Raw genomic sequence first — 27531 nt, forward strand, 5'->3', positions numbered from 1 at the left:
ACAAACTGTTGAAATCTGCAAGATCTAGCTGAGTGTTTTCCCCCACACCTCCAGCATGAGTTAAAGTTTCCATTGTTGGGAACAAAGGGACTATGGCCAGGCACTCCGCGCTGACTGTCCCTTTGACTGCTCTTAAGTACCCTATTAGTGGGTGTCAATGGCCCCATCCCGGGCCGCATTGTCCACTGTGATGGTGTGAATATCCGTTCAGCCTGCCATTGTCTCTGTTGAAGTCCTGCTATGGGGTCTATTGCTGCCTGGGGAGTGTCGGACTGCCCCTGCCTGCCTGCAGGGCTCTGAGTCGCATTGATGATGTTGACTCCCTGATCCATCGCCGCATTAGAGGCAGAATTGCGCGTGTATATTATTTTCGTCTCTTCCTCCCCGCCATTAAAGTTTGAGCTATCAACGCCGCCGCTTCCAAGGTCAAATCCTTGGTCTCACTTAATTTGCGGAAAATTCCCGCATGACCGATGCCCTCGATAAAGAGGTCCCGTAACATCTCCCCACTGCAGGCGCCTTTGAACTTACAGAGGCTGGCCAAACGCCGGAGATCTGTTACGAAGTCCGGTATGCTCTGTCCTTCATGAGGTCGGTGGGTGTAGAATCTGTGTCGGGCCATATGTATGCTACTTGCCGGCTTGAGGTGCTCCCCGATCAATTTGCTAAGTTCTTCAAAGGTTTTGTCCGCCGGCTTTTCGGGTACTAGTAAGTCCTTCATGAGCGCGTGCGTCTTTGGTCCGCAGCTGGTCAAGAGATGAGCCCTTCGCTTGTCGGCCGCTGCATCCCCCAGCCATTCTTTCATAACGAAGCTTTGCTGTAGTCTCTCGACAAAATCGTCCCAGTCTTCCCCAACACAGTACCGTTCCTCTGTGCTACCGATGGCCATTCTCGTGGATCGTGAATTCCCGTTTCTCGTCGCCAATGTAAAGTCCTTACTCTACAATATGAAACCACATGAGGCACATTCTGGGGACAAGGTCACTCTGTGACCTTAACTCTTTATTCACAGGACTCCAAAGACGATGACCCTGCGTGGGACCTCCCTTTTTATACCTGTGTGATCAGGTAAGGAGTGTCTCCCACAAGTTCACCCCTAGTGGTCAAGATGTGCATCTAGGTTGAGTGTATACAGTAATACAGTGGTGTTACATTGTGGTTACATACATGACACACTCCTTGGTAATTTACTCCATAAGTCTATTATCATTTGGATGAAAACATTCTACCTGATTCCCTTATTTTTCACTTCCTAATTTTTAACTTGTGTCTCATGGTGCTTGCCATAGTGAAAAATTTGCTTGGGTCAATTTTGTTAAAATCTTTCATATTCATGAAAACTTCAATTAGATTATCTCTGGAGGGGAGGAGTTTCAACTGCTGGCTATCCATTTCTTGCCTGAAAAATGAGTGACAGGCAAAAGAAAATCTGGTGGGGACTATTGAAACTTATTTAATTTTCAGGCAGGCCTTTCTACGTTATCCACTCTTCACTTCCCTCCCCCCACAGGAGGCTGCTTAAATATGCAAATTGGGGTCCTTGACAGGTTGCTGGATCCCAAATGTAATTTTCATGGAGAAATGGATGAAGTATGCGAAGTGCATGTTCGTTTAATGTTTTTCCAGTTATTGAACATCCTAACCAGCGGAGTTTAAAGGGACCATTAGAAGCTGCTCAGAAAAGATACGTTTTTTGTGGGGCCAGTGCAAAACTGAGGGAGGGCATTATCAAAAATGCCATTTTTCAGACAAAAATTTCCACTGAGGTCCTGTCTGCCTGTTCACTTCCTAATTTTTGCTAAAGATCTTGTGACACTATTGGAAGAAGAGCAGGAAGTTCTCTCAGTGTTTTGGTTCACAAAAACACAGATTAACTGGTCATTGATCTCAATACTGCTTGTGGGATGCTAGGCCAGAATGGCTGCTACATTACCTACATTACATCACCACCCTCTAAAAGTAATTCACTGTGCAAAGCACTATGAGACATTTTCATTTTGTGCGCCGTTATGTAAGTGCAAGTATCATCACAGTAGTCAAGATAGGGGTCTGACCAACATGTTACACTAACAATGGGGGAAAACTGGAATGGGTTTTGGGCTGGCTGGAGTGGACATTGCAGGGAGAGCACCAAATGCGCCCAGTGTCATCAATTTGAGGCCTGGGGTATTACAACTCATGGGCATCATTTACATTTGATTAACGGGCAGTCCACACAATTGTAGGGAGTCCATCAACTTTGCACTGGACCCACAAAAATAGGGAGTCCGTCAACTTTCCGGGCGGGATTTCTGGTGGGCTTCCTGGGGTCCATTTAAAGCATGAATGCAGCTCATAAAAAGAGATTGCATTCACTGCTGCCAGATTGGTCCGAAATACTGCTGGAAAGTGGAGAATTTCAACAATGAGCCACAATGGTTGCCCCCATATTCTCTGATGCCTGCCTGGAGGTCTTGGTGGTCGATAAAACCATGGACGAGGCTAGGGGAATTCTCCCATGCTCCCATGGGCAGGTGGCCACTGGAGATGAGCCCAATGTGGTGATTGCGCCACCCAGCTCCATACTGATGAGGTGACCTCCATTTTCCCATCCAATGGCAAAGCAGCATGGGAGGTCACCATCAGGATTGTGATACAAGCAATTTTGGGGCTGACTTTCCTGCCCTGAAAACAAGCTGATGGCACTTAGACTAGTTGTGCTTTTACAGAAGTGCATCCATTACATCTCTCAAAATCAATTCAAGAAAGTTACAACTGTTGGTCTATAAGTTTCCAGGTATGTTTCCGGATTATAAAAATATATAATGGAATTATATTAGCCACTTTCTAATCCTTAGGAATTCTCGTAAATTTTGCAAACTTACAGAAATGTTAATTTAAGTCCCCATTTCTTTTACGACTCATGGGGCTGAATTTTGAGGCCTCCTGGTTGAGGGAAATGGGGTGGTAGCGCCCCGAAAACAGTAGGGAAGGACTTACAACTCTATTCCTGCCATACTGTGGCTGTGGCAATCCTCTCCCGGGCCTACTGTTGGGCAGCTGAAGCTGCTCCCTGAGTCAGGTGGTAGACTCATTTAAAATGCAAATCGGGTTCCTATAACGAACATACGACCCCCATTTCTATTTTAGGAAAGTGCTGGGGGGGTGATATTCTTGTGGCCCAAGACCAGCGTGCTGCCTCAAGACACCTGTTTAGCATCCTTTTGAATCCGGCTTCATATGAAGTCTGGGCCTCAAAATTGCCACCGGAAAAATCAAAATGTACCATGGTCACAAGTTCCTGAATAAAGACAAATACAAGTAACTATTTAATAAGTCTGCCACTTCTTTGTTCTCAGGTTCCTGCTTCATTTTATGTTTTAAGTGTACCAATATAATCTAACAATTTGTTTACTGTGTACGTATTTGAAAAATTGTGTGTTACTCGAGTAATCTTTTGTTCACTGCAGCTCTTTTTCACAAGCTTTTCCTTGTTTTTATCATTTACCCAATGCGGCTGTCTAATAAATTCCTTAGGGTCCGAGTTTGGTCAACTTACTGCTGGCTGCCGCCAAGTTTTCTCGGTGGTCTTGATGTTTTCTGGGCACTCTCCCCACCGAGCGAGTTTGGTGAAGTTCTCACACCGGCGGGGAGAGAGGACCTCTGGGGACCATCCGCTGGCATGCGCCAGCGTGTAACACCCACAAAAGTCCTCCCGCCCGCTGAGTTCCCAGTTTGGTCCGGGCGGTCCTCCGCTCCAGCAGCAGAAGAGACCGCCACGTGGAGGCAGGTCTTACCTGAACTGTAAGTATGAAGACCTGCAAAAAAAGGTTAGTGCACTTTTATTTCTTTTGCAAGGATTTAGGTGGATGGGATCCTCTGAAGGATTTCTGGTAGTTTTTTTTTGTGTTTTGAAAATGTTTTATTTTTCCCGTTACCCGCCCCCGCCCCCCCCCACCCCCCAACTCTCTGGGCCCGACTCTATCCTCGGTGTTACTTTGCTGAGGATTACATTTACTGCCCAGAATGGGACCTACCGCCCACTGCTGCCCAGAATCAGCATGCAAGGCCCATTTTTGCCGCCGGGTGGTTTTTCCCACATTTTTTCACAAAACTTCCGCCCAAAGTACCATCAGGATTGTAGCGGTCCTTTGGATGGTACTTGGGTGGAACTTGGGTTTCATCAAACTCGGGCCCTTGGTGTTTTGAAAATCTTCTGCTTATCCATAATTCTACACTTTATCTTTCTGATTAACCATATTGGGCTTGGTTGTCCTTTATCCTTTTTGGGTTATGGTTTCATTAACATTTCCTTAAATACTTTTAACTTTTCTACTGTAGAGAGTAGGGGGCCGAATTTTAATCCTACTGGAAAGCTGGCTCCTAGCTTAAGAGTTTTTACCGCCGTTTCGGTCCCTCTTTTGCAAAATTCAGCTCAGTCTTTTTTTTTAAAAATCGGCCGGGAAGTCCATCATAATGGGGGCGGAAGTGCGGCGGTAAGTGCTAGTGAGGGGCGGAAGTGGAGGCGCGACGGATTCTCCGCCATTGTCACTCAGCAGCGGAGTAGTGGTGACGCCATTGCGCGTTTGCGTCACGACGTGTCTCACCTCGGTTAAAGGGGAGAGAATCGGCGATTATTTAGGATCGGCCACTGGGCCACCAGGGAGGATTTCGGTCAGGCCAGCGGGTACCAGGCTGCCTGTTGGTAGCCCGGCTGAACCCGGGGACACAATAGCCCGGCCGACATGAAAGTCGGGCGGCAAAAAAAAAAAATGACGACTACGGCTTTGGGCCCTTGCCTTTAATGGCCGCCGCACAGCCAGGGCAGAGAGAGAGCAGACAAGATGCACAGACAGAAAAAGCTGCCGGGGGCACCACTCGGCGACAATAAGATTTTACTCGTTAAATTTTGCGGGAGGTGGGGAAATATAGAAAGGCATTTTAGTTATTTTTTTCATCGGAAAATATTGTAGAGATTTAAAAAGAATAGGGCCTGTATTATCAGTGTCCTGGCGGTGCGCACGCTGATGACGCATTCACGGCCGGTCAGTAGCAGCGGGGAGGAAGTGGGGACCTCTAGAAAAACCCCCAAGCTGAATTTAGCTTGCGGGGGCCATTCAACCCAAAATCGGCGGCCACTCGACTCCGCCACATGGCCGCTGCAAACTAGTGGTAACAGGCCTTATTGGGGAGCTGAATTTCGGCCCCTATATTTCCTTATGTTCACTACTTTTATTGAAAAACTAGACTATAAAAGTAAAACTACTTCATATGATGTGAACTGTGTGGTGCAATGGGATTGTAATTCTAAATCGGTATCTACAACCTTCTGAACTCTTTCACTATGTACAGATAGTTCTATTGCACTCTTCATATTGTTGTACCCAATTAGTAAGCCAAATATTTCCACTTTTTTATACACAGGCTTATGTAATCAGGAAGGATTTGAGATTTAAAATAAGTAAAAAACAGGGGATATAATTGTAACATTAAACTATAATGACTGATATAAAACCATTTACAATCTAAGAGGAATTCAATTTCTTTTTTAATTTTCTTAGTGCAGCTTGTAAAAATAGTTCTTAAATTGTGTTTTGGCAAAATTAATCACAGATTCAGACCAGTAAGGAAAGACAGAAAAAAAAATCAAAAAGGAGGTTTTCAATACAGTTATGAGGCAGTTTTTCTCGTGCTCTCACTAATGACTGAGAGAAAGCAATAGCCAGCTGTATACTTATACTTATAGGCTGTATATTTTAATCAAGTATTTTCGCTACTGCCAAGAATAAAGAAAAAAGACACATTTATATTGCGCCTTTCACAACCACAAAGTGCTTTACAGCCAATGAAGTACTTTTGGAGTGTAGCCACTGTTGTAATGCGGGAAACGCGGCAGCCAATTTGCACACAGCAAGCTCCCACAAACAGCAATGTTATAATGACCAGATAATCTGTTTTTGTTATGCTGATTGAGTGCTAAATATCGGCCAGGACATCGGGAATAGCTCCCTGGTGTCCTGGCCAATAGTGTCATGGGATCTTTTACGTCCATTTGAGAGGGCAGGCGGGGCCTCAGTTTAACGTCTCATCCAAAAGACAGCACCTCCGACAGTGCAGCACTCCCTCAGCACTGCACTGGAGTGTCAGCCTAGATTATGTGCTCAAGTTCCTGGAGTGGAACTTGAACCCACAACCTTCTGATGCAGAGGTGAGTGTGCTACCCACTGAGCCACAGCTGACATGGAGGGGGAAAATAGAGTATGAGAGGAAGCTTGCAGGGAACATAAAAACTGACTGCAAAAGCTTCTATAGATATGTGAAGTGAAAAAGATTAGTGCAGACCAACGTAGGTCCTTTGCAGTCAAAATCAGGTGAATTTATAATGGGGAACAAGGAAATGGCAGACCAACTGAACAAATACTTTGGATCTGTCTTCACTACAGAAGGCACAAATAACCTTCCTGAAATACTAGGGGTTCGAGGGTCTATGGCTGGGAGTGTCTGAGTGTCACAGCTGAGAATGCTGGGAGAGTCCCAATTTCCAAAGCAATGTCCTGTATGTGCACTTGTGTTCTCTCTCTGTACAACGTAAAGCCATTTCTTGGAATTACCAGCAGATTGCATTTTCAGTTGGGAAATCGTTGGTGAATCTGCAGAAACCTTGACTGAAAGGGTTGTGTCACCAGATTACCCTGTGGGGCTCCTGGCGGCTGACTCAAGTATGACACAGGAGGAGGAACCTTGCCCAACCTTCGTCGTAGCTATGAGCATTATGAAAGAAATGGAGTGGCAGGAAAACTGAAGGATTACAAATCCTCAAAAATAAATGCATCAGTTTGGTTTGTATGATTTTCCTATAGAAAGGAGTGGGTGTGCTGAATAAGATGGAAGTTACAGAATCAGATGGAAGTTACAGATCATTTGTGGTTTCAGGCTCATTAATGTACTTGGACAATGTTGTGTTTGTGCAGCAGCTGCCTTCATTTAATTTTAAGTTTCCTGAATCTGTGTAATTCTGATAGCCAACCTGTAGTGCAGTATGTTAAAGCAAGTTAAGTTATCTGGCAGCCATGTGGCCCATTTATTAGAATGCTTCAAAATCAAGCAGGCACACAGAGTTGCCTAATAAATAACAAGGTCCTCATTTGTACAGATCATCCTTTGTGATCTGAACAGTAGTATTCTTCTACATTATTCTTTGTTTGAGAGTGCTACTGACAATAACATTTGTTGTATTTCATCTGCAGGAGTACTGTACTAGCACACATCTGATGGGTTACTGGCTCGTACTCATCCATGGTAAAAGAAAAATCCAATACTTCCCAAGAACAATACATACATATTTCTCATTGTTAAAGTACTTCATCTAAAGTCCTTTGGCATTGTATCTGTCTTTTGCCATGGCCTGTCTAATATCAGTACCATTGACATGCTAGTCATTTTCAGATTTTGTTGGTGAAACAATGGATGTTTTCTGACTATAGTGCAATAAGGTCTCAGGGTGTAGATTCCCAATGGTTCAGTGGACAGGAACTCTACACTCTGTGGAGATGAATCTTTTTGATCACAAGATTGAGATCCGGGCTGTACTGAGTTAGCTCAATTCAACCAGAGTGCTGACACTGGCTTCAGTTGTGATAGGAAAAGGAAGTCTGCCAGGCTTCCTGCTCAATTAATGTCCACTGACCCGTGATGGAAAAAGTGCACGATTGATGTAGGGCAAGACCTGTGATGGCACTCACAGTTGAATAACACCTAGGGGTGAAATTGGTTAAAGCAAGAAGCGCAAAATGGCCGATAGCAAATCAGCAGCCCATTTTGCGCTACGTGCATTAGCCAATTCTCTGTCCCCCCCCCGCCCCCCCCATTGTCAAGGTTCACAAATGAACAACGAGTGAGGTAAGAAAGTGTAATGACTCAAGAGTCTAGTTACTGTAAACTCACTCAGATGCAACCTGATCCATCTTTATTCCAGCCCGAGGGTGCTTGCGTGACAAAGACACCCAGCTTATATACAGGTGACCAAGCACACATGCCACATGCTTACAGCCCGATGACCTCTGACCGCGGCGCCCTCTGGTATTTGGTGACGCCCAAGCATTAATACATAACAACATCCCCTTTTTAAAATCTTAACAACAGTCTTTTTACAAATTAAGACGGTCTGGGGCTTTCCTCTCACGAGTTGATCGTCTCAGTTCAACTTTGGCTCTGGGCGAGCGTCCTGAGTCCGTTGAGACTGAGGGCTGAGTAGCCGATCTGATGGGAATGATCATGACCACATCAGAGACTGAAGGTTCAGAGTCAGTAATGTCAGCAGAGTCCTCTGATGAGTGAACAATGGTTGGTTGGTCACTGACTGCATCTTCCTCACTCAGTTCCAGTTCATCCGTGTGCCGCAGTTTCACCTGGTCAAGGTGTTTCCTGCATGTTTGCCCATTCTTGAGCACGACAATAAACACTCTGTTACCCTCCTTGGTTGTAACAGTGCCGGCGATCCACTTTGGACCTTGACCATAGTTCAGTACGGATTGTTGATCGAGATGTCACATGACACGGCAACACGATCATGACACCATTGCTGACTTTGACGTCTGTTTTCAACACAATCATTCAAATCAGGATGTACAAGAGAAAGCCTGGTCTTGAGATTTCTCTTCATCAGTAGTTCAGCAGGAGGAACCCCAGTAAGCGTATGAGGTCTTGACCTGTAACTGAGCAATATACATGACAATCGTCTCTACAGTGAGCCCTGAGTTACATGTTTAATACTTTGCTTGATCATTTGAATGGCACGCTCTGCTTGACCATTAGAAACAGGCTTCAATGGAGCTGATCTCACATATCTGATGCCATTGAGTTTCAGGAACTGTTGGAACTCAAGACTTGTGAAGCAAGATCCGTTGTCGCTCACAACAATGTCAGGCAAACCATGAGTAGCAAACATGATACGAAGGCTCTCAATGGTAGCTGTAGATGTGCTGGATGACAAGAATTTTTTGAGGATGTAACTAGTAGAGTGGATGGGGGAGAACCAGTGGAAGTGGTGTATTCGTACTTTCAAGGGGCTTTTTGACAAGGTCCCACATGAGAAATTGGTGTGCAAAATTAAAGCACATGGTATTGGGGATAATGTACTGACGTGGATAGAGAATTGGTTGGCGGACAGGAAGCAGAGAGTCGGGATAAACGGGTCCTTTTCAGAATGGCAGGCAGTGACCAGTGGTGTGCCGCAGGGCTCAGTGCTGGAACCCCAGCTATTTGCAATATACGTTAATGATTTGGATGAGGGAATTGAGTGTGATATCTCCAAGTCTCCAGATGACACTGGGCTGGGTGGCGGTGTGAGCTGTGAGGAGGCGGTGAAGAAGGCAAATGATATGTTGACCTTCATAGCTAGGGGATTTGAGTATAGGAGCAGGGAAGTCTAGCTGCAGTTGTATAGGGCCTGGGTGAGACCTTACCTGGAATATTGTGTTCAGTTTTGGTCTCCTAATCTGAGGAAGGACGTTCTTGCTATTGCAGACATGCAGCGAAGGTTCACCGGACTGATTCCCGGGATGGCAGGGCTGACATATGAGGAGAGACTGGATCTACTGGGCCTGTATTCACTGGAGTTTAGAGGGATGAGGGGGGATCTCATAGAAACTTATAAAATTCTGACGGGACTGAACAGGTTAGATGCAGGAAGAATGTTCCCGATGTTGGGGAAGTCCGGAACCGGGGGATGGACCATTTGGGACTGAGATGAGGAGAAACGTCTTCACTCAGAGAGTTGTTAACCTGTGGAATTCCCTACCGCAGAGAGCTGTTGATGCCAGTTCATTGGATATATTCAAGAGGGAGTTAGATATGGCCCTTACAGCTAAAGGGATCAAGGGGTATGGAGAGAAAGCAGGAAAGGGGTACTGAGGTGAATGATCAGCCATGATCTTATTGAATGGTGGTGCAGGCTCGAAGGACCAAATGGCCTACTCTTGCACCTATTTTCTATGTTTCTATAATAACACACTCTATCCATTTTGAATATGCATCTACTACACACAAAAAACATCTTTCCTAGGAACGGGCCCACAAAATCAATGTGGATCCTCGACCATGGTTTGGGTGGCCACGACCAAAGACTAAGCGGAGATTCCGCTGGTACTTTACTTAGCTGCATGCAAGTATTGCACTGATGCACGCATGATTCCAGATCAGAGTCAATTCCAGGCCACCATACATGAGACCTAGCAATGGACTTCATCAAGACAATACCAGGATGAGTGCTATGAAGTTCACGTACTAATTTTTCTCGACCTTTCTTAGGAATGATTACACGATTACCCCACAGTAAACAGTCTGATTGAATGGACAGCTCATCCTTGCAAAGGCTGTAAGGTTTGGTCTCCTCATGCATCTCCATAGGTATGGCAGACCAATCACCATTGAGTACACACCGTTTCAAAACCGATAAAATAGGGCCATGGATGGTCCAGATCTTAACTTGTTGAGCAGTGACAGGGGTTCCTTCACTCTCAAAAACATCCATTGCTAACAGTAGATCTGCAGGTTGAGGTGTCTCCATCTCAGTTGTGGGTAAGGGCAGATGACTCAGTGCATCGGCACAATTCTCAGTACCAGGTCAACGATGGATGATGTAATCATAGGCAGACAATGTCAGCGCCCACCTTTGAATGCGGGACGATGCATTGGTATTAAGAAAGGAGTGGCTTGTGATCCATTTCTAGTTCAAAACGAAGACCAAACAGGTACTGGTGCATTTTTTTTACCCCATACACAAAGATCAAAGCTTCTTTCTCTATCATACTGTAAGCTCTTTCCGCTTTAGACAGACTTCTGGAAGCATACGCAACAGGTTGCAGCTTACCCGACTCATTTGCTTGTTGGAGTACACAGCCAACCCCATATGATGAAGCATCACAGGCCAATAGAAGACGCTTACATGGATCATAGTGAACAAGCAGTTTGTTCGAACAGAGCAGATTCTTGGCTTTCTCAAAAGCTCTATCTTGAGATACACCTCAGACCCAGTTGTCACCTTTTCTGAGCAGCATGTGCAGTGGCTCTAATAAATCTGGGTAAGAAATTACCAAAGTAGTTGAGTAGCCCAAGGAATAAAGGTAGCTCCGTCACATTCTGAGGCCTGGGTGTATTTTTGATGGCCTTGGTTTTCGAATCAGTAGGCCTGATGCCATCAGCAGCAATCTTTCTCCCCAGGAATTCAACTTCAGGTGCCATGAAGACACACTTCAAACATTTCAGCCTGAGTTCCACTTTGTCCAGATGATGTAGGACTTCTTCAAGATTGTTCAGATGTTCAGCAGTGTCGTCACCTGTGACCAGAATGTCATCTTGAAACATGACAGTTCTAGGAATGGACTTCAGTAAACTCTCCATATTCCTCTGAAATATGGCTGCAGCTGAACAAATCCCAAAAGGACACCTGTTGTAGACGAACAGTCCTTTATGGGTGTTGAATCAGGTGAGTTTCTTTGAAATGTCGACAAGCTCCTGGGTCATATAGGCCAATGTCAGATCCAGTTTCGTGAACGACTTTCCACCAGCTAGCATGGCAAACAGGTATTCAGCCCTCGGTAACGGATACTAATACTGTTTCAAAAATTGGTTAATCGTAACCTTGTAGCCTCCACAAATCCTGACAGTGCCATCACTTTTCAACACAGGAACAATGGGACGAGCACACTCATTAAACTCGACTGGTGATATGATCCCTTCACGCTGGAGTCTGTCAAGCTCAATTTCAACCTTCTCCCTCATCATGTACGGAACAGACCGAGCTTTGTGATAGACAGGCCTTGCATTGGAGTCCAGGTAAATCTGCACTTTGACTCCCGTAAAATTATCAATGCCCAGTTCAAACAAAGAAGGAAACTTTTTCAATACTTGAGCACACGAAGTATCATCCACCGAGGACAACATCTTGACATCATTCCAGTTCAACTTGATTTTCTCGAGCCAATTCCTGCCGAACAGCGTTCTACCATTACCTGGGACGATCCATAACGGTAGCTCGTGAACCACACCATATGACACCTCGATTGCTGCACTGCCGAGTACCGGTATGAGTTCCTTAGTGTAAGTACACAACCTGGCATTGACTGGACTCAGCTTCGATTTCGCAGCCTTGGTGTCCCACAGCTTGTCGAATGTCCTTTGGCTCATTATCGACTGGCTCGCACCTGTGTCTAGCTCCATTGATACAGGCACGCCATTCAGCTTCACATTACGACTATTGGCTGGCTCTTGCTTAGGAACGAATGCAGTCCATTCACTTCCTCCTCGGGTTGCGTATCCGGGCCATCACTGAACTGGTCCTCATCAAACACATGGTGAGCCGCACCACGCTTGCTCCGTTGTGGACACATCCTGTGACGATGCCCCACTTTCGAACATCCATTGCATGAGTATTGTCTAAACCGACACTGATGAGGCCAATAGGGTGAAATCTGGTTCAAACCAGTTGGCAGGCTCTGAGCAGCGGCAGGTTTTGCGTAAGCAGCTCTGCCCGAAAACGACGCCATCTTGTTTACAATACTTGCCGTGGAACTCCGACTCGTCGATGATATCTGCCTCAAATTATCATCCATCGTCATGCATGCCTGGGCAGTCGCGATGGCCTTTTTCAAATCCAGCATCTCTGCAGCCAACAGCTTCCTCAGGATCGCATCATGGCTGATGCCTATCATGAAGACATCACGCAGCATGTCTTCCAGCATGTTCCCGAACTTACACGGCTCAGCAAGCCATCGCAGGTCGGTGACAAATCCCGACACGACCTGGCCCTCAGCACGAACATGCATGTAGAAACGGTAGCGTGATATGATGATCCCCTCTGTTGGCTTTAGATGGTTACCCAGCAACGTATACAATTCCTCATACCCTTTTTCCGCCGGACGTACAGGCAAGAGAAGATTCTTCATGAGGCCATAAATTTTCGGACCACAAACTGAGAAGAGAACTGCCCTGCGCTTAACTGCGTAGGCCTCTGCCTCCATACCGTTGGCCACAAAATACTGATCCAGGCGGTCGACAAAATCTCGACCCAATCCTCGCCCTCCACGAATCTCTCCAGGATTCCAACCGTGCCCATTGTGCATGCGAAGGTTCTTAAATTACCTCGTCGCCAATTGTAATGACTTAAGAGTCTGGTTACTGTAAACTCACTCAGGTGCAACCTGATCCATCTTTATTCCAGCCCGAGAGTGCCTGTGTGACAAAGACACACCCAGGTGACCAAGCACACATGTCACATGCATAAAGCCCGATGACCTCCGACCGCGGCGCCCTCTGGTGTCTGATGACCCCCAAGCATTAATACATAACAGAGAGGCTCCCAACCCTCTTTGAACCTTAGTCACCAAGTGTGTTCAAGAGAGGAGGAAAGAAAACTGGGCGGGGCGGGGGGGAAATTCCTGAGTATGGACCTTTTCCATCAATGTCAGTAAACACAATAAACAAAATCATTCTATCCTGGCCAAGTTCTCACTAAGAAACATACGTCACAATGTGACTGCCCTACCTCTGGGCCCGAAATTGGTCAGGACATAAGGCCCGCCCATTTCTCAGCAGTATGCCGGCGGTGCGTCATTTCAATCTGAAGGCTCCTCCTCATCATCCCCCCCCACCCCCATTTTCCTCTTCTTTCTCCTCCGTCTCCTGCACTCAGGTGGTCACGCAGTCCCCTGTGGCAATTTCTGAGCCCACATGATTGCTAAATTATACAACATGCAGCACACCACTGTGAACTGAGCAACCTGCTCAGGATGGTATTGCAGCCTGCCTCTCGAGTGGTCCAAGCATCGAAAGCGCTGCTTCAGCACTCCAATTGTCTTTTCGATACTATTTATGTGTATATATCGCTCTTATTACATCGTTGCTCGGCTTCTGTCTGAGGATTCCGCAGGTGGGGGTCAAGAGCCAGGTGGTGAGGCCGTACCCTTTGTCCCCCAGCATCCAGCATTTACCTTGTGGCTCAGACTTCAACAGGTCAGACACAGTGCTCTTTCACAAGATGTGCGCATCATGGATGCTCCCTGGAAAGTAGGCATTCACTGCCATTATGCGCTGCGTATGGTCGCAGACGAGCTGCACGGTGAAGGAGTGAAATCCATGACAGTTTCGGTACACCTCCACCTCTTGTAATGGTGCTCGCAGGGCAATATGGGTACAGTCAACAGCACCCTGCACCTTGGGGAAGCTGGCAATGCATGCAAATCCCAAAGCACTCTCACTTTGTGCCTCCCTGGTCATTGGGAAATTTATAACTTCCATCCAGCATGCATACAGTGCTTCGGTTACCTGTCGAATGCAGCGATGCAGCTAAGAAATACAGCATATGTCCTCAGCTGATGCCTGAAAAGAGCCACATGCATAAAAGGAAAGTGCCGCAGTCACCTTCATCTCGACAGAGAGTGCAGTAATGTTGGTGATACTGGGCTGCAGGTCTGTCTCAATGAGCTGGCAAATCTCATTGATCATCTCTTTACGGAAGTGCATCCTTCGAATGCACTTTCGATCGGTCAAGTCCAAGTATGAGCGCTTCTCCCTGAAAATCCTTTGGGGGTAAGGCCTCCTCCTCCTCATCAGTCTGTGACATCCTCCATTACCCTGATAACTCTGCTCAAATAAACCTTCTTCCCTCTGGATCCTGCATTAGACAGGTAGTCAGCGATACAGGCTGAGATAGTACAGGCCCCATTCTTTTTAAATCTCCAGAAGATTTTTCAATGAAAAAAATATAACTGAAATGCCTTCTAGCTTAATAATGTACTCTGTACCAATAATAAAACCTTTCCGACGGTAAATTGCACTGTAAAATCACTGTTCACCTCAGAAATATGAGGTGCTGCTTTTGCTGACAGTTCCCAATTTCAAAATGGCGGCTCTGAACACTGCCGGCCATTCCCGCCCACTTAAGATCAAGTAAAACCACCTTTTCCAGAACAGTATGCAGCTCCGGTGGTATGTCAGCGGTATGTCATAAAAATTGGACTTTTTGGGTGGTATGCGGGCGGTTCTACATGGAGGACGGTGTGCATACCGCTCAGCGATATGTCAATGATGAATACAATGATGTACGTGTTTTTTGACCAAACTTGCATTTTTGGGCAGTAAGCCGGCAGTAATGGGCGGTATGTCGATGAATTTCTGGCCCTCTATGTTTTATTTTTTTATCTCTGGAATGCCATGCTCATTCAAACAGATGCCAAGGAAATGATTAAATGGGCTTTATTGATACAGCTGCAGGAATTCAGTGGTCCAGTTTCTAGAGTGTGTTTATTAGAACAACCATTGAAATGATTTATTGCGATACAAATATATTGTAAAACAGCAGAGGCATACTTGATGTATGAAACATAATTGTACATGGAATTTAAGTGGAAGACATGGCAAGACTGGACCTGTACAGATCAATGAGGCTTTCTCTGTTACATATTAGTTGGCAATGTGATTCCCACTGAGGTTATATTCAATAAATGGCTACCTATTTAAACCAATGACTAGCTATCTGAACCAGTGGCTACGACATAGGATTACAGAGGCTATACGACATAGAAACAGGCCATTCGGCCCAACAAGTCCATGCTGGCGTTTATGCTCCACTCGAGCTTCCTCCCATCTTTCCTCATCTAAATCCATCAGCATAACCCTCTATTCCCTTCTCCCTCATATGCCTGTCTATCCTCTCCTTAAATGCATCTATACAATTCGCTTCAACCACCCCCTGTGATAGCGAGTTCCACATTCTCATCACTCTTTGGGTAAAGAATTTTCTTCTGAATTCCTTATTGGATTTCTTGGTGACTATCTTATATTGATGGCCTCTAGTTATGCTCTTCCCCACAAGTGGAAACACTCTCTCTGCATCCACTCTACCAAAACCTTTCATAATTTTAAAGAACTCTATTAGGTTACCCCTCAGCCTTCTTTTTTCAAGAGAAAAGAGACCCAGCCTGTTCATCCTTTCCTGATATGTATACCCTTGCATTTCTGGTATCATCCTTATAAATCTTCTCTGCACCCTCTCCAGTGCTTCTATATGCTTTTAATAATATGGCGACCAGACTGCACATAGTACTAAGCTGTTATGTTATCAGTCAATGGAAACATAAACCTCATGGCTGGAATAAAGTGGAACTATTGTTATAATTAACATTTTAATTTGTAAAAAGGCCAGAGAGCAGACATCACCAAGACTGAAAAGAATAGGAGACGAGACAAGACAAATAAAGAAGTTGGTAAAACAAAGCATATTTTCTGAACATAGTGCAATAAGGTCTCAGAGATAGTTAATGCACAGCCTGTGTTTTCGAAGGCTAGATTGTAGAAGGAAGGGAAGATTGAGCGAGGTAAGGAGTTGCATAGTTTGAAGTCCTGTGAAGGAAGGTGTTTGGCATAGAAATGGTGCCATAAGCCTTGATTTGAACAAGATGCAGGAGGAGGAAGTGAAATAAGGAAGTTCAGACAAGCAATACCACAGTAATATTAATATAGTAAAAAGAAAAAAGCAATATTGAGATGGAGTGAGAGTCTGGAAGAGGTCACACTCAATAATCCTTATCACTTTTCTAGTTATTGCCAAAGGTGAAACTAAACTGTCTTTTTTATTCATTCATGGGATGTGGGCGTCGCTGGCAATGCCAGCATTTATTGCCCCTCCCTAATTTTCTTATTCTGCTCCAGAGAGCTGTGGAGGCTGGGTCATTGAATATATTTAAGGCGGAGATAGACAGATTTTTGAGCAATAAAGGAGTAAAAGGTTATGGAGAGCGGGCAGGGAAGTGGAGCCGAGTCCATGATCAGATCAGCCATGATCTTACTGAATGGCGGAACAGGCCCGAGGGGCCAAATGCCTATTCCTGCTCCTATTTCTTGTGTTCTTTTCTTATGTTCCAATTGCCTTTGAGAAGGTGGTGGTGAGCCACCTTCCTGAACTGCTACAGTCCGTGTGGTCATGGTACTCCCACCGTGCTGTTAGGGAGAGAGTTCTAGGATTTTGAACCAGTGACGATGAAGGAACGGCAACATATTTCCATATCAGGATTATGTGTGACTTGGAGGGAAATTTGCAGGTGGTAATGTTCCCATGCATCTGCTACCCTTGTGCTTCTAGGTGGTAGAAGTCGGGGGTTTGGGAGGTGCTGTTGAAGAAGCCTTGGCGAGTTGCTGTAGTGCATCTTGTAGACGGTACACACTGTAGCCACGGTATACCGGAGGTGGAGGGAGTGAATGTTTAATGGGATGCCAATCAAGCAGGCTGTTTTGTCCTGGATCGTGTCAAGCTTCTTGAGTGTTGTTGGAGTTGCACTCATCCAGGCAAGTAGAGAGTATTTCATCCCACTCCTGACTTGTGCCTTGTAGAAGATGGAAAGGCTCTGGGGAGTCAGGAGGTGAGTCACTCGCTGCAGAATACCCAGCCTTGGACCAGCTCTTGTTGCCACAATATTTATGTGGCTGGTCCAGTTAAGTTTTTGGTCAATGGCGACCCCCAGTATGTTGATGGTGGGGGATTCAGCGACAATTGTACCATTGAATGTCGTGGGGAGATGGTTAGACTTTCTCTTGTCTGCCACTATAGTATGGAATTTTGCAGAACACTTCCTCAGTATGGTTAAGTAGAGTTTACGGTAGGGTAGATTAAACATGCTTTGTGGAAGGGATTGACTTGATGGGAAAATTATATATTTTTGTTCCATGTTTTCTTATCTTGGAATCTGAACGTGTTTTAATTTCTGAATAGCAAAGACTCAAAATTTATGTTCAGACTATTTTCCTCATTCCCATACTATATTGTTAGAAAATGAAAATCAGTACCTCTCAGACACAATGTTATGTGCCTTCTCCCAGAGCACAAATCACTATAATCCCTTTTCCTGTTTGTGTCATACATTAATGCATATTAGCATTTCTCTACGACACCTCCTCTGGTGAACAAAATAAGTCGATTTGTGAAGGATCGAGACTTACAATAACTCCCAACAATGGCAGAGTAAATTATTGCAATTTAGAGGTTGGAGCCGTAACACCGTTAAATTATCCCATACCCAGTCTCCTAGGAGCTATGTATGTCATCCACCAAAACACTGATCGAAGAGGCAAGTTACCATACTTGACTGAACACGTACCTGCAGCATTAAGAAAGTCTGTTAACATACAGTTGCATTCAATGTATGAAAGGACATATCTCATACAACCAATGGAATGTAGAAACCGCCAACAATGTACAGAGAACGTTTATGTGATTTTGTGAGCTTTATAAAAGGGAATTACATGAGCTGAGTTCTTTTAATTGCTGAATCTGTTTTTTTTGTAACAGAAAACACTTGCTGGGATTGGATCATAACCAGCAAAGTAGAGCCCGTTCAACTAACTGTAGCAAATCATCTTGACATCGATCTTATATCTAGCAGAATGAATGCTCTTGGCAATACTGTGTGAGACATGTACTTCTTAAAACACAAGTGGAGAGGAAGATTAAAAACAGCAGGAGGAACGGACCCAACAAAGTAGAATTATTCTAATCTTCAATTTCAGATTCAGGAGTCCCTGCCAACGCACTGTCACCATGCATAATTCAGCTCACAGAACAGCACAGCATAAACACACAGCTCACTCCAATATCACTGATCATTCAGAGTACACTCCATTACTGCTTTTATAAAATTATAAATCTGGTAGATCAATTCTACGTACTTAATTTGTTTCACTTTATATTATGTAACTGCTTATGTAGAGTTGCAACTGTGCAGCTACAGAGAAAGCACTTCCCTCCAACCCCCTGTTTTCTCTCCACTCCTCCTGAAGTTGGTGACCAATGCTGGTTCAATGGCTACACACTCCAGCATGTTCAAGTGGTCAGTTTCCATGTGTGAACCAAGACTGTGAATGCTGGCAGATTATCACAGCCAAACTCAATCTTGCCCTCACCCAAACATCCACACACAGACTTTTCAGCAGGGGTCACTTAATAGTGATCGCATAAGCATGGAAATTTTAGCACAGGAGGTCATTCAGCCCTTTCTTGCTTGCACTGAATTTGGCTGATTTTAAAATAATCAATTTTCCTGCTTTCTCCCAAAACATCCCATTTTCTTGATTTTGCCCCACACCCTTTTATACACTTCTTCTTTAAGTAATTATCCAGTACCTTTTTGAATGTCATAATCAGCATCTGTCACCACTTGAAACAAGTATTCCACATTTCAATAACTTTGTGTGAAAAGTGTTCTTCTAATTGACCCCCTATATATGTATTTTATATCTTGTGATCAGAGCCTCGTCTTCAATTAACTTATCAATACAAATAATCTATCAATATTTACTTTGAATATTCCTTTTAGAATTTCTAACACCTCTTTCAAATCCCCCCTTTATCTTGTTAGTTTAACAGAATACAGTCCTAGTTGCTCTAGCCATTCCTTGTAGCTTAGATCCCTTGTCACTGGGATCTTCCTGATCAATCCATGCTGCACTTTCTCCAAAGTTATTATATCCTTTTTTAGCGAAGAGCCCAAGGGGGAGAAATTTACTATTGCCCCATTTGGGGTACTAATTTTTAAAAGGTTGAAAAGTTAGCGCCAGGCGCTAACGATTTCAAACTTTAAAAACATTCACCGTTTGTGCTCCAAGAAGGAAGGGGAGTGATAAATCAAATGCTCCACTTCCTTCTTAGAGTGCAATTGGCAGCAGTTGGGCGGAGACTTCAGCAGCGCTGCACACTGGGCCGTGCAGTGCTGCCACGTTCAAAGGCTCCTTCCCTCCCTTAAAGGGAAGGGCCATCGCTGCAGACTCTGCAATATAAAAAAGTACCTAACTGGACCACCACGACAACTGCTATTCCGCGTGATCAGCCTGGTACTCAAGCAGAGTGCCGGGCTGATCAAGCGCAGGCAGGATCCCGTGAAAAAAACTGGAACAAAAAAGGTATGTTTTCTTTTTACTTACCTCGGCCACCTCGCCTTTAATCATCGGTCCGAAGCAGCTGGCCGCCCGATTCTCGCCTCCTGCAGCTGCTAGTGTTTACGCCCAGCGCTGCTGCAGGGGCGGAAGTCAATTTCAGGTCCAGGGCACTGGGATGATGCGCATGTAACGCTGCCGCAAAACTCCCACCGAATATGGGGGGAGTCGATGTCAGCGCTACGCTCAGTCGCAAAGCCATTTGCGCCCCGTTAGCACTCCCGGGGGCATTAACGGGAGGCGCAAAGGCACCCAATTTCACCCTCCAAGACGCCACACAGTATTGCCGATGTGGCCTAAACATTATTTTGTAGAAGGTCATCATGACCTCTTTGTTTATGTATTCAATCCCTCTGAATATAAATCCCAAAATTCCATTTGCTTCTTTATGGCATTTTATTTTTTACCTTTCCACCCACTTTTAAGGAATTATGTATCTGCACACCTAGATCCCTTTGGTCGCCCACTGCATTGTAGTATTTCTCCATTCTTTATTCTCGTTCTCAAAATGCATTACCTGATCAAGAACAAAAACTATGGCTGATTTTTCTTCTCACTGCCCAGAGATACTGCAGCCAATTAGCACCCAGCTGCTGCTTTGCTTTAGATCAGGTAATACAGGTGCAGCGCCTAAAATCCGGAACCCTCGAGACCGAGACCATTCCGGATTCTGGGCTTTTACGGATTTACGATTTGCTTTCTGATGTCACGAATCCGGAAACACCCGAGCCAAGGTTCAGGTATTTCCTGATTTCGGAACGTCAGAAAGCGGTGGGGGAGGGGAAAGGGTTCCTGCCGAGGAGCTGGTCGGGCTGTCCGGCCCCACTGAGGTGGTGTTTGGGCCGGCCCCGCTGAGGAGCTGTTAGCGTCTGGCGGGGCCCCGCCAATGATGATGTCGTCAGGCCCCGCCAAGGAGGATGTTGTCGGGCTCCGCCAAGGAGCTGTTCGGGCAGGCAGGCTAGGAGGCCCCAAGGTAAGGACAGCGGCGGGGCCCCGAGGTCGGCAGGGTCGTCGAGTCCGGATTCTGGAACATTTTACGAATTCCGGATGACCCTGCCACTGATTATCCTAGAGTCCAGATTCCGGAACATTCTGGAACTCGGGATTCTCAATGCTGTACCTGTAGTACAAATTGATGATCGAACCTAAGCCTTAGATCAGCGAACAGCACAGACTAAAGATTGAACCAAAGGAACTTATGGTCTGTATGGCTCAGTACCATATCATGTCAGCAACAGACCCACTTGGGTAGCTGGATAAAATCCTTTTGAATCTGCTTGAGTTGATGTAACCAATACTTGTGGTACAATAAAGACAGTTACAGAATGCTGTGCTATATCCCCAAATTGTGACCATACGTGTAAACAATCTCATGCTCTGATGGGTGTCCAACCATCCTTTAAACTTGAATGAGGTTACTGTGGTATAAGAGAGTACACTTTCATGAGATAGTACACCTTCATGAGATAGTACACCTTCATGAGATAGTACACCTTCATGAGGCAGCATGTTCCACTCTAGACTCTAATCATCGTCAGTTGGCTTTGGCAGAATTCAAAACAGAAATTAATTATGGATTCCTTATATTCTAGTGGAATTTCTAATTTTCAAAAAGTTGTGCAATGTATTATTTAATAAAATAACAGATTGAAAGTGCTATCCTTGTTAATAATATGGAAGGCATTACCAGAGGACCATGTATACAACATGTTCTCATGTATAGAGGGTTCAATGTGTACCTAGACTACAGAAAGGCAAGCAGTGGATGCTGGAATTGATGGGGTGTGGTATGTCTGTGCATAGTCAGGAGGGTGGCAGCAATACACTTACACATTTTATAATGAGTTGTGCTTTTCACCATGTTGTTCAGGAAGTTATCTGCCGATTAATAAACAAGTGACTATTCTGCTGGAGGAGGGTGAAAAACAAAGTCTCTTTGAGTACAAATTTACTTTCAGGCATTAACACCCCTAATAATTGGAGACTGAAACTGAGCTGATGCTCTGTAAACAGATAGCTAAGTCAAGCAGATCCATAATACTCCCAAGATACTGTTGATGATTGAGCATCCAGGATATTAAGGGGAACAGATCAGGGAACAGATTGGGTAGAGAGAAACTATTTCCTTTGTTGGAGATTCTAGTACTGGGGGACATAGTCTAAAAATTGGAACCAGACCTTTCACGAGTAAAATTAGGAAACATTTCTATACACAAAGGGTGTTAGAATTTTGGAACTTTTCCACAAATGGCAAGATCAGTTGTTAATTTTAAATCCGAGATTGATAGCTTTTTGTTAACCAAAGGTACTTCGTGATATGGGCCAAAGGCGGGTATATGGAGTTAGGCTGCTGATCAGTCATGATCTAATTGAATGGCGGAACAGGTATGAGAGGCTCAATGGCCTACTCCTGTTCTTATGTTCCAGTCTGGCTCAGTGGAGAGGTAAACCTGTTGCTCTGCAATAGTAGGTGTTATGTAATGATGTGTGTATCGTCCCAGTACCTTAAATGTAATGTAAGTACTATGTCACACCACAGAGGGCGCTGCGGTGGGAAACCCTGGTATTGCCTGTAACAAGGGCTATATAAGGCTGACCACCACACTTGGGAGGCACTCTGGAGCTGAACAATAAAGGACGAAGGTCACAGCAGTTAGACTTACACCAGACCGTGTGGAGTCAGTGATTTGTGTGCTACATACACCACAGTAGGCTGTATAGTTTTAGTAAGTTAAACTCCAGCAGCACCCCTAATCCACAGAGAGCTGTCCTTAAACCTTGGCTCTGTGCTTAAGTTCGGAGTGTGTCCCTAATTGAGAGAATGTGAAATCCATTAAAAAAAAAAGTGGTTGAAATTCAGGTGCACCAGAAAGCTGGCGCACCTATGAGTTTTTAACTGGTATTCACCACTGGAACTCGGTGTGGTGAGTAGATCTAATTTCAGGACTTTGAATTTTTTTCAAATTCCTACAGGAAATGGATCATAATGGAGGCGGGCCTTAGACTCAAAGCCAGGTTGACTAACTGAAAATGGGTCAATCAACATGGTGACGTCACAGCGCGTGTGCGTCACCACGCCCTCCCCTCCGTTAAAGGGGAGAAATTCGATCATTTTTTAACTTTGGCCACTGGGCCAACAGGGAAGGTTTCAACTGGGCCAGCGGCCTGGCACCCAAGAGGGGGTTGCCAGGATGCCCGTTGGCAGCCCGGCCGAACCTGGGGGCAGTATTTTTTGCTGGCCGATTGGCAAGAGGACTGGCAAAAATTTTTGCATTGTGACCACAGCAGTGGGCCCTCCCCTTTAAGGGCCATGCTGTCCGGCCACACACAGTCTTCAGAGGGTGCAGCGGCAGAAAATCCTGCCGGGTGCCCGCAAGGCGGGGGATCGACGGATCGAACTGAACATGGATAGGTGAGCATTTATTTTATTTTAAATTGACGGTGCATCTACTTGGGCGGGATGGGGTCCAGGCCGAAAAATCCCCGACCTGAATTTAGATCGGGTCGGCCTGTTGACCCCAAAGCGGCGGCCATTCGATTTTTAGGAATGGCTGCCGCAAATGGGCATTAACGGGTTTCTCTGAGATCCTGAATTTCGGCCCCAGAAACTCTACTTGCTGGATTTCTTAGCTTTAGCTCTTAATGTGCGACAGACTCCCAAGTACCCGAAAATGAGAGAATGCAGTAAGAACTAGAAACTTGCAAACTGACAATGGGCTGGAATTTTATGTAAATAGCATTACTACCAGTAATAACTTCACTTTTCCCATGGTAATCAGTCAAAATAAAAGAAAGAGAAGCTTATTGACCCAAATTGCTTAAGAATACGATAAAAAGTCCATTTAGGCCTTCCACTTCAACCTGTTGATTCGGTCTATGCTAATGACCTGTTCTGATCCTGATCATCTTTCTTAGCATACACCCATATTCGGCTGGTTACTTTTCAACCAATAATCTGACCCCTTCCTTTTTGAATGTAACATTTAATTCTCTATTCCACATACTAGATAGCAGTCCATACCAACTAAGTCCAAGTTCAACAAACCACATGACAGTCTATGCCAACTAAACCCACACTGATTGTAGTAGGTGGAGTCAATGACAACCACAATACATCCACTGTGCTAGTTAGCAGGTTATGCCAAGTCCCGCTCGCCCATCACCCCTGAGCTCGCTGACCTACATTGGCTTCCGGTTAAGCAACGCCTCGATTTCAAAATTCACATCCTTGTTTTCAAATCCCTCCATGTCCTCAGCCCTCCCTATCTCTGTAATCTCCTCTAGCCCCACAACTCCCCCTGAGATGTCTGTGCTCCCCTAATTCTGCCCTCTTGAGCATCCCTGATTATACTCTCTCAACCATTGGTGGCCGTGTCTTCTGTTGGCTAGACCCTAAGCTGTGGAATTCCCTGTCTAAACCTCTCCGCCTCTCTTTTCTCCTTCAATACACTCCTTAAGAACTACCTCTTTGACCAAGCCTGTCCTAATTTCTTATGTGGCTCAGTATCAAATTTTTTATCTCATAATACTCCTGTGAAGCGCCTTGGGACATCCCACTACGTTAAAGGCGCTATATAAATACAAGTTGTTGTTGTTGAATTCATTTTCTTTGAGCTGGTTTGCTGTCATACAGTAGAGACTGAATTTACTGCACTGGATGGAAGTCTATACCAATTGAGGCAGCGTTCACTCGCTGGCCCATCTATTACAATCGAGTCCACATTCGCTATGCTGAATGCCAGTCTAAATCAATTGAGGCTGCATTTATTGCACTAGGTGGCACTCTATACCAAGTGAGTGCACACTGCGTTGGATGACAATCTATTCCATAAACTGGCAGTCATAATTGTGAAGGGGTCAAATTAAGATCTCTCTTCTACTCGCTTTAAAAGTAAGTCCTTCCCAATCTGTCCACCAATTCCGTTCACAATTTTAAAAAGTCTTTTTAGATGTCTGCAAATGTCCTGGTGGCACAGTTAAGCCATACAAACCAGAAGATGTCATGTTTGATTCTTGGATTGTGCTAAATAAGCTGATAAATCTTTGATGGTAAGGACAACTCGCCTCAGCCTCCTCCCACCTCTGCCCGGGCTAGGAAAGGGTAAACTTACTCAGAATTACCATTTCTCAATGCTATCTAGTGACTCTGGCTGGAAAGTGTGTGCATGTGGATGTTGGATGAAAACAGGATCAGGCAAGGGTGTGATGTCCTTACTATAGCCTGCCAATACTCAAAATGTAGCCTCATGCATGAAGAATGGTCATTTGGGTAATGCACCAAATGACTGCTGGTACCCATGAAACCATATCCCAGCAAGAATTTGAATATTCAGGAGAAAGGGGAAGAAAAGTTAGCAATAAAAACTTTTTTCTTTTCGATGAGTACTGGTTGATGTTCCTCGGTCTCTTTTGATATCTCACTGATTTAGGACTCTGTTCCATTCTTGCTGGATATCTTTGAACATTTTCCATTGTCTAATTGCCTCATTGTGAGTACAACTGTCACAAATCACTGCATAGTCTCACTAATACTTTATGGAACCATGACAGCAGATAATACAATAAAAGCATGCAGCTTGAGCACAGGTTCACAGCCCTCTTTGAGCTTGCTGCCCACAGTGGGCACCTCAGTCACATTGTAAGCCTCAGGGTTCCGTGCCTGATAATACAAGGAACAATTATCCAATGCAATTTAATGGATTAGACACCCGCCACCGCATTATTAACCATTAGTCATTTAGAACTCAGGGTGGCGGGAGTGGGGGGAGGTGGGGGGCAGAAGTGGGGTAGAATCTGGAACTCATTCTGCCTGGTTTATAGGCGCAATGGGGTAAAATTTCACGGACCAACGTCCTGCACCTCAATAACATTGAAAAATGTCCAATCCGAAAATAGGTCAGGCCATATTGCAGGCGTCTCTTGCCATCACCTAGACAGGTGGTGGATCCCTTACATCTGTGATTGAAAGGTCTAGTGCATGTTTCAGAAGTTGGCCTGCCCTGCTCAGGATTCTAAGTAGCGCCCAGAAACTAAAAGTAAGTTTTGTTTCTGAAAAAATGTTTAAATCCTTCCTGTTGAGCCAGAAGGAGCAGAAGTGCTTCGCTCAATTCCAAAGCACTCCTGACAGCCGTCGCCAGCCGTGATCGGCCTCCATTGTGCTGACTTGCCTTCCCAGCACTAAACTGAAGCGACTGTCGGTGAGGTAAGCAACCTGACATTAGTTGCTGCAAAAGGGCATGCTGCCTATGGAGGCACAACAGGCAGCAGCATCGCATCCAGATCATATAGATGAGGGCCAGGTTTAAAACTCTTAGGGGCCGAAACTGTCCCACTCCTTAAGGTCCATTACTGCCTCTAAGAGGCGGTAATGAAGCAGTAAGGCCTTTCCGACCAGGGGCAAGCAGATGGGCCGACCCATCAGAAATTGCCCCGGTGAGGGAAATTGACCCGCAGGAGCGGAGCCACTGCCAGTCGGTGCCCCCAACAACTTTTCCTGGCAAGAAGCTGCCAGTGGCTGAGCGGCGTGTCCGCCCTGAAAGGGGAGGGCGCACCGCCGCGGCTGCCATTTTATTTTAAGTCTGAAGTCGGCCCGACGATGGCGGCCACAGGTTTGGTCGGGCCACCAACAGGCAGCCCCCTCTTGGGTGCCAGACCGCTGGCCTGGCCGAAGCCCTCCCTGGTAGCCCAGTGAGTGGCACTGAAGTGGCTGCAGAGCTCACTGCGGCCCTCCCCTACATTGCCTTACATGCTGTTCCAGCTCCCTGTACTGAAATCGAGACTAATCACATTGTCTTGTATTTTAACCCATTCTTTACAAAGATGCCAAAACTATGGAACTTCTTTGTGCGTGGGTCTTCCCTTCTTCATAGTTATCTTCTAAAACCCAAGCTTGGCATTCGTAACCACTAATTCCTGATTTACCTTATCTTTCTCATTCTTGTCAACTGTGGCGATTTCACTGAGCCTTAGCCCTGCATCCAGCATTCTCAATTGAAAAAAATATAGGTAAAAAAAGAAAATTTTGTTCTTGTAAATTAAGTTAATGTTTGGAAATAAGATTATATGTCACATACGTGTCACATTGACCTATCTGTGATTATTTCTTACCTTCTTACGCACCTGTTGCTGTTTGGCAGAGTGTGCTTTGACATGCTTCCTCAGTGAGCTTGGATCAGTGTAGCGCTTTGTGCATCCTGGGATCTGACAAGCATATGGTTTCTGTAAATGTTTGAGAAGAAAAAAAAAGTTTTACACTTCGCAATCACTGCTGAGTCTCATTAAGACAATTCTGCACTGACTGTGTGCACATGATCCCTTCTATTAGGAGATGATGAATTATTATTTCCTGTGCGCAAGCACGTTCAAAACAGAATGCAGTTACTAAATGTAGAAATTCCTCTTTTTAAGACACTTCACTCAAATAGCTCAGCCCTGGCACCCGACCAGTATTACATGGTGTTAGATGATAGCCCTGCTCCTGGATTTGATTCAAAAGCTGGAAATAGCTTTCACAACTGAAGCTGTTGATAATTATTACTGCTGCTCAATCACATAACTATCAGGAAGCTGCAA

General features: G+C 45.1%; 1 protein-coding gene across 1 annotated transcript in view; it reads right to left on the reverse strand.

The window, feature by feature from the left end:
* Positions 1-27531, reverse strand: part of LOC139268133 (zinc finger protein GLIS1) — a 506600-nt gene that overhangs the window by 105928 nt on the left and 373141 nt on the right. Inside the window, exon 10 of the mRNA XM_070886160.1 lies at positions 27067-27177. Coding sequence (XP_070742261.1) covers positions 27067-27177 — 111 coding nt within the window. The remainder of the gene's footprint in view (positions 1-27066; positions 27178-27531) is intronic.

This window comes from Pristiophorus japonicus, chromosome 8 (genome assembly GCF_044704955.1).
Source record: "Pristiophorus japonicus isolate sPriJap1 chromosome 8, sPriJap1.hap1, whole genome shotgun sequence".
Lineage (NCBI taxonomy): Eukaryota > Metazoa > Chordata > Chondrichthyes > Pristiophoridae > Pristiophorus > Pristiophorus japonicus.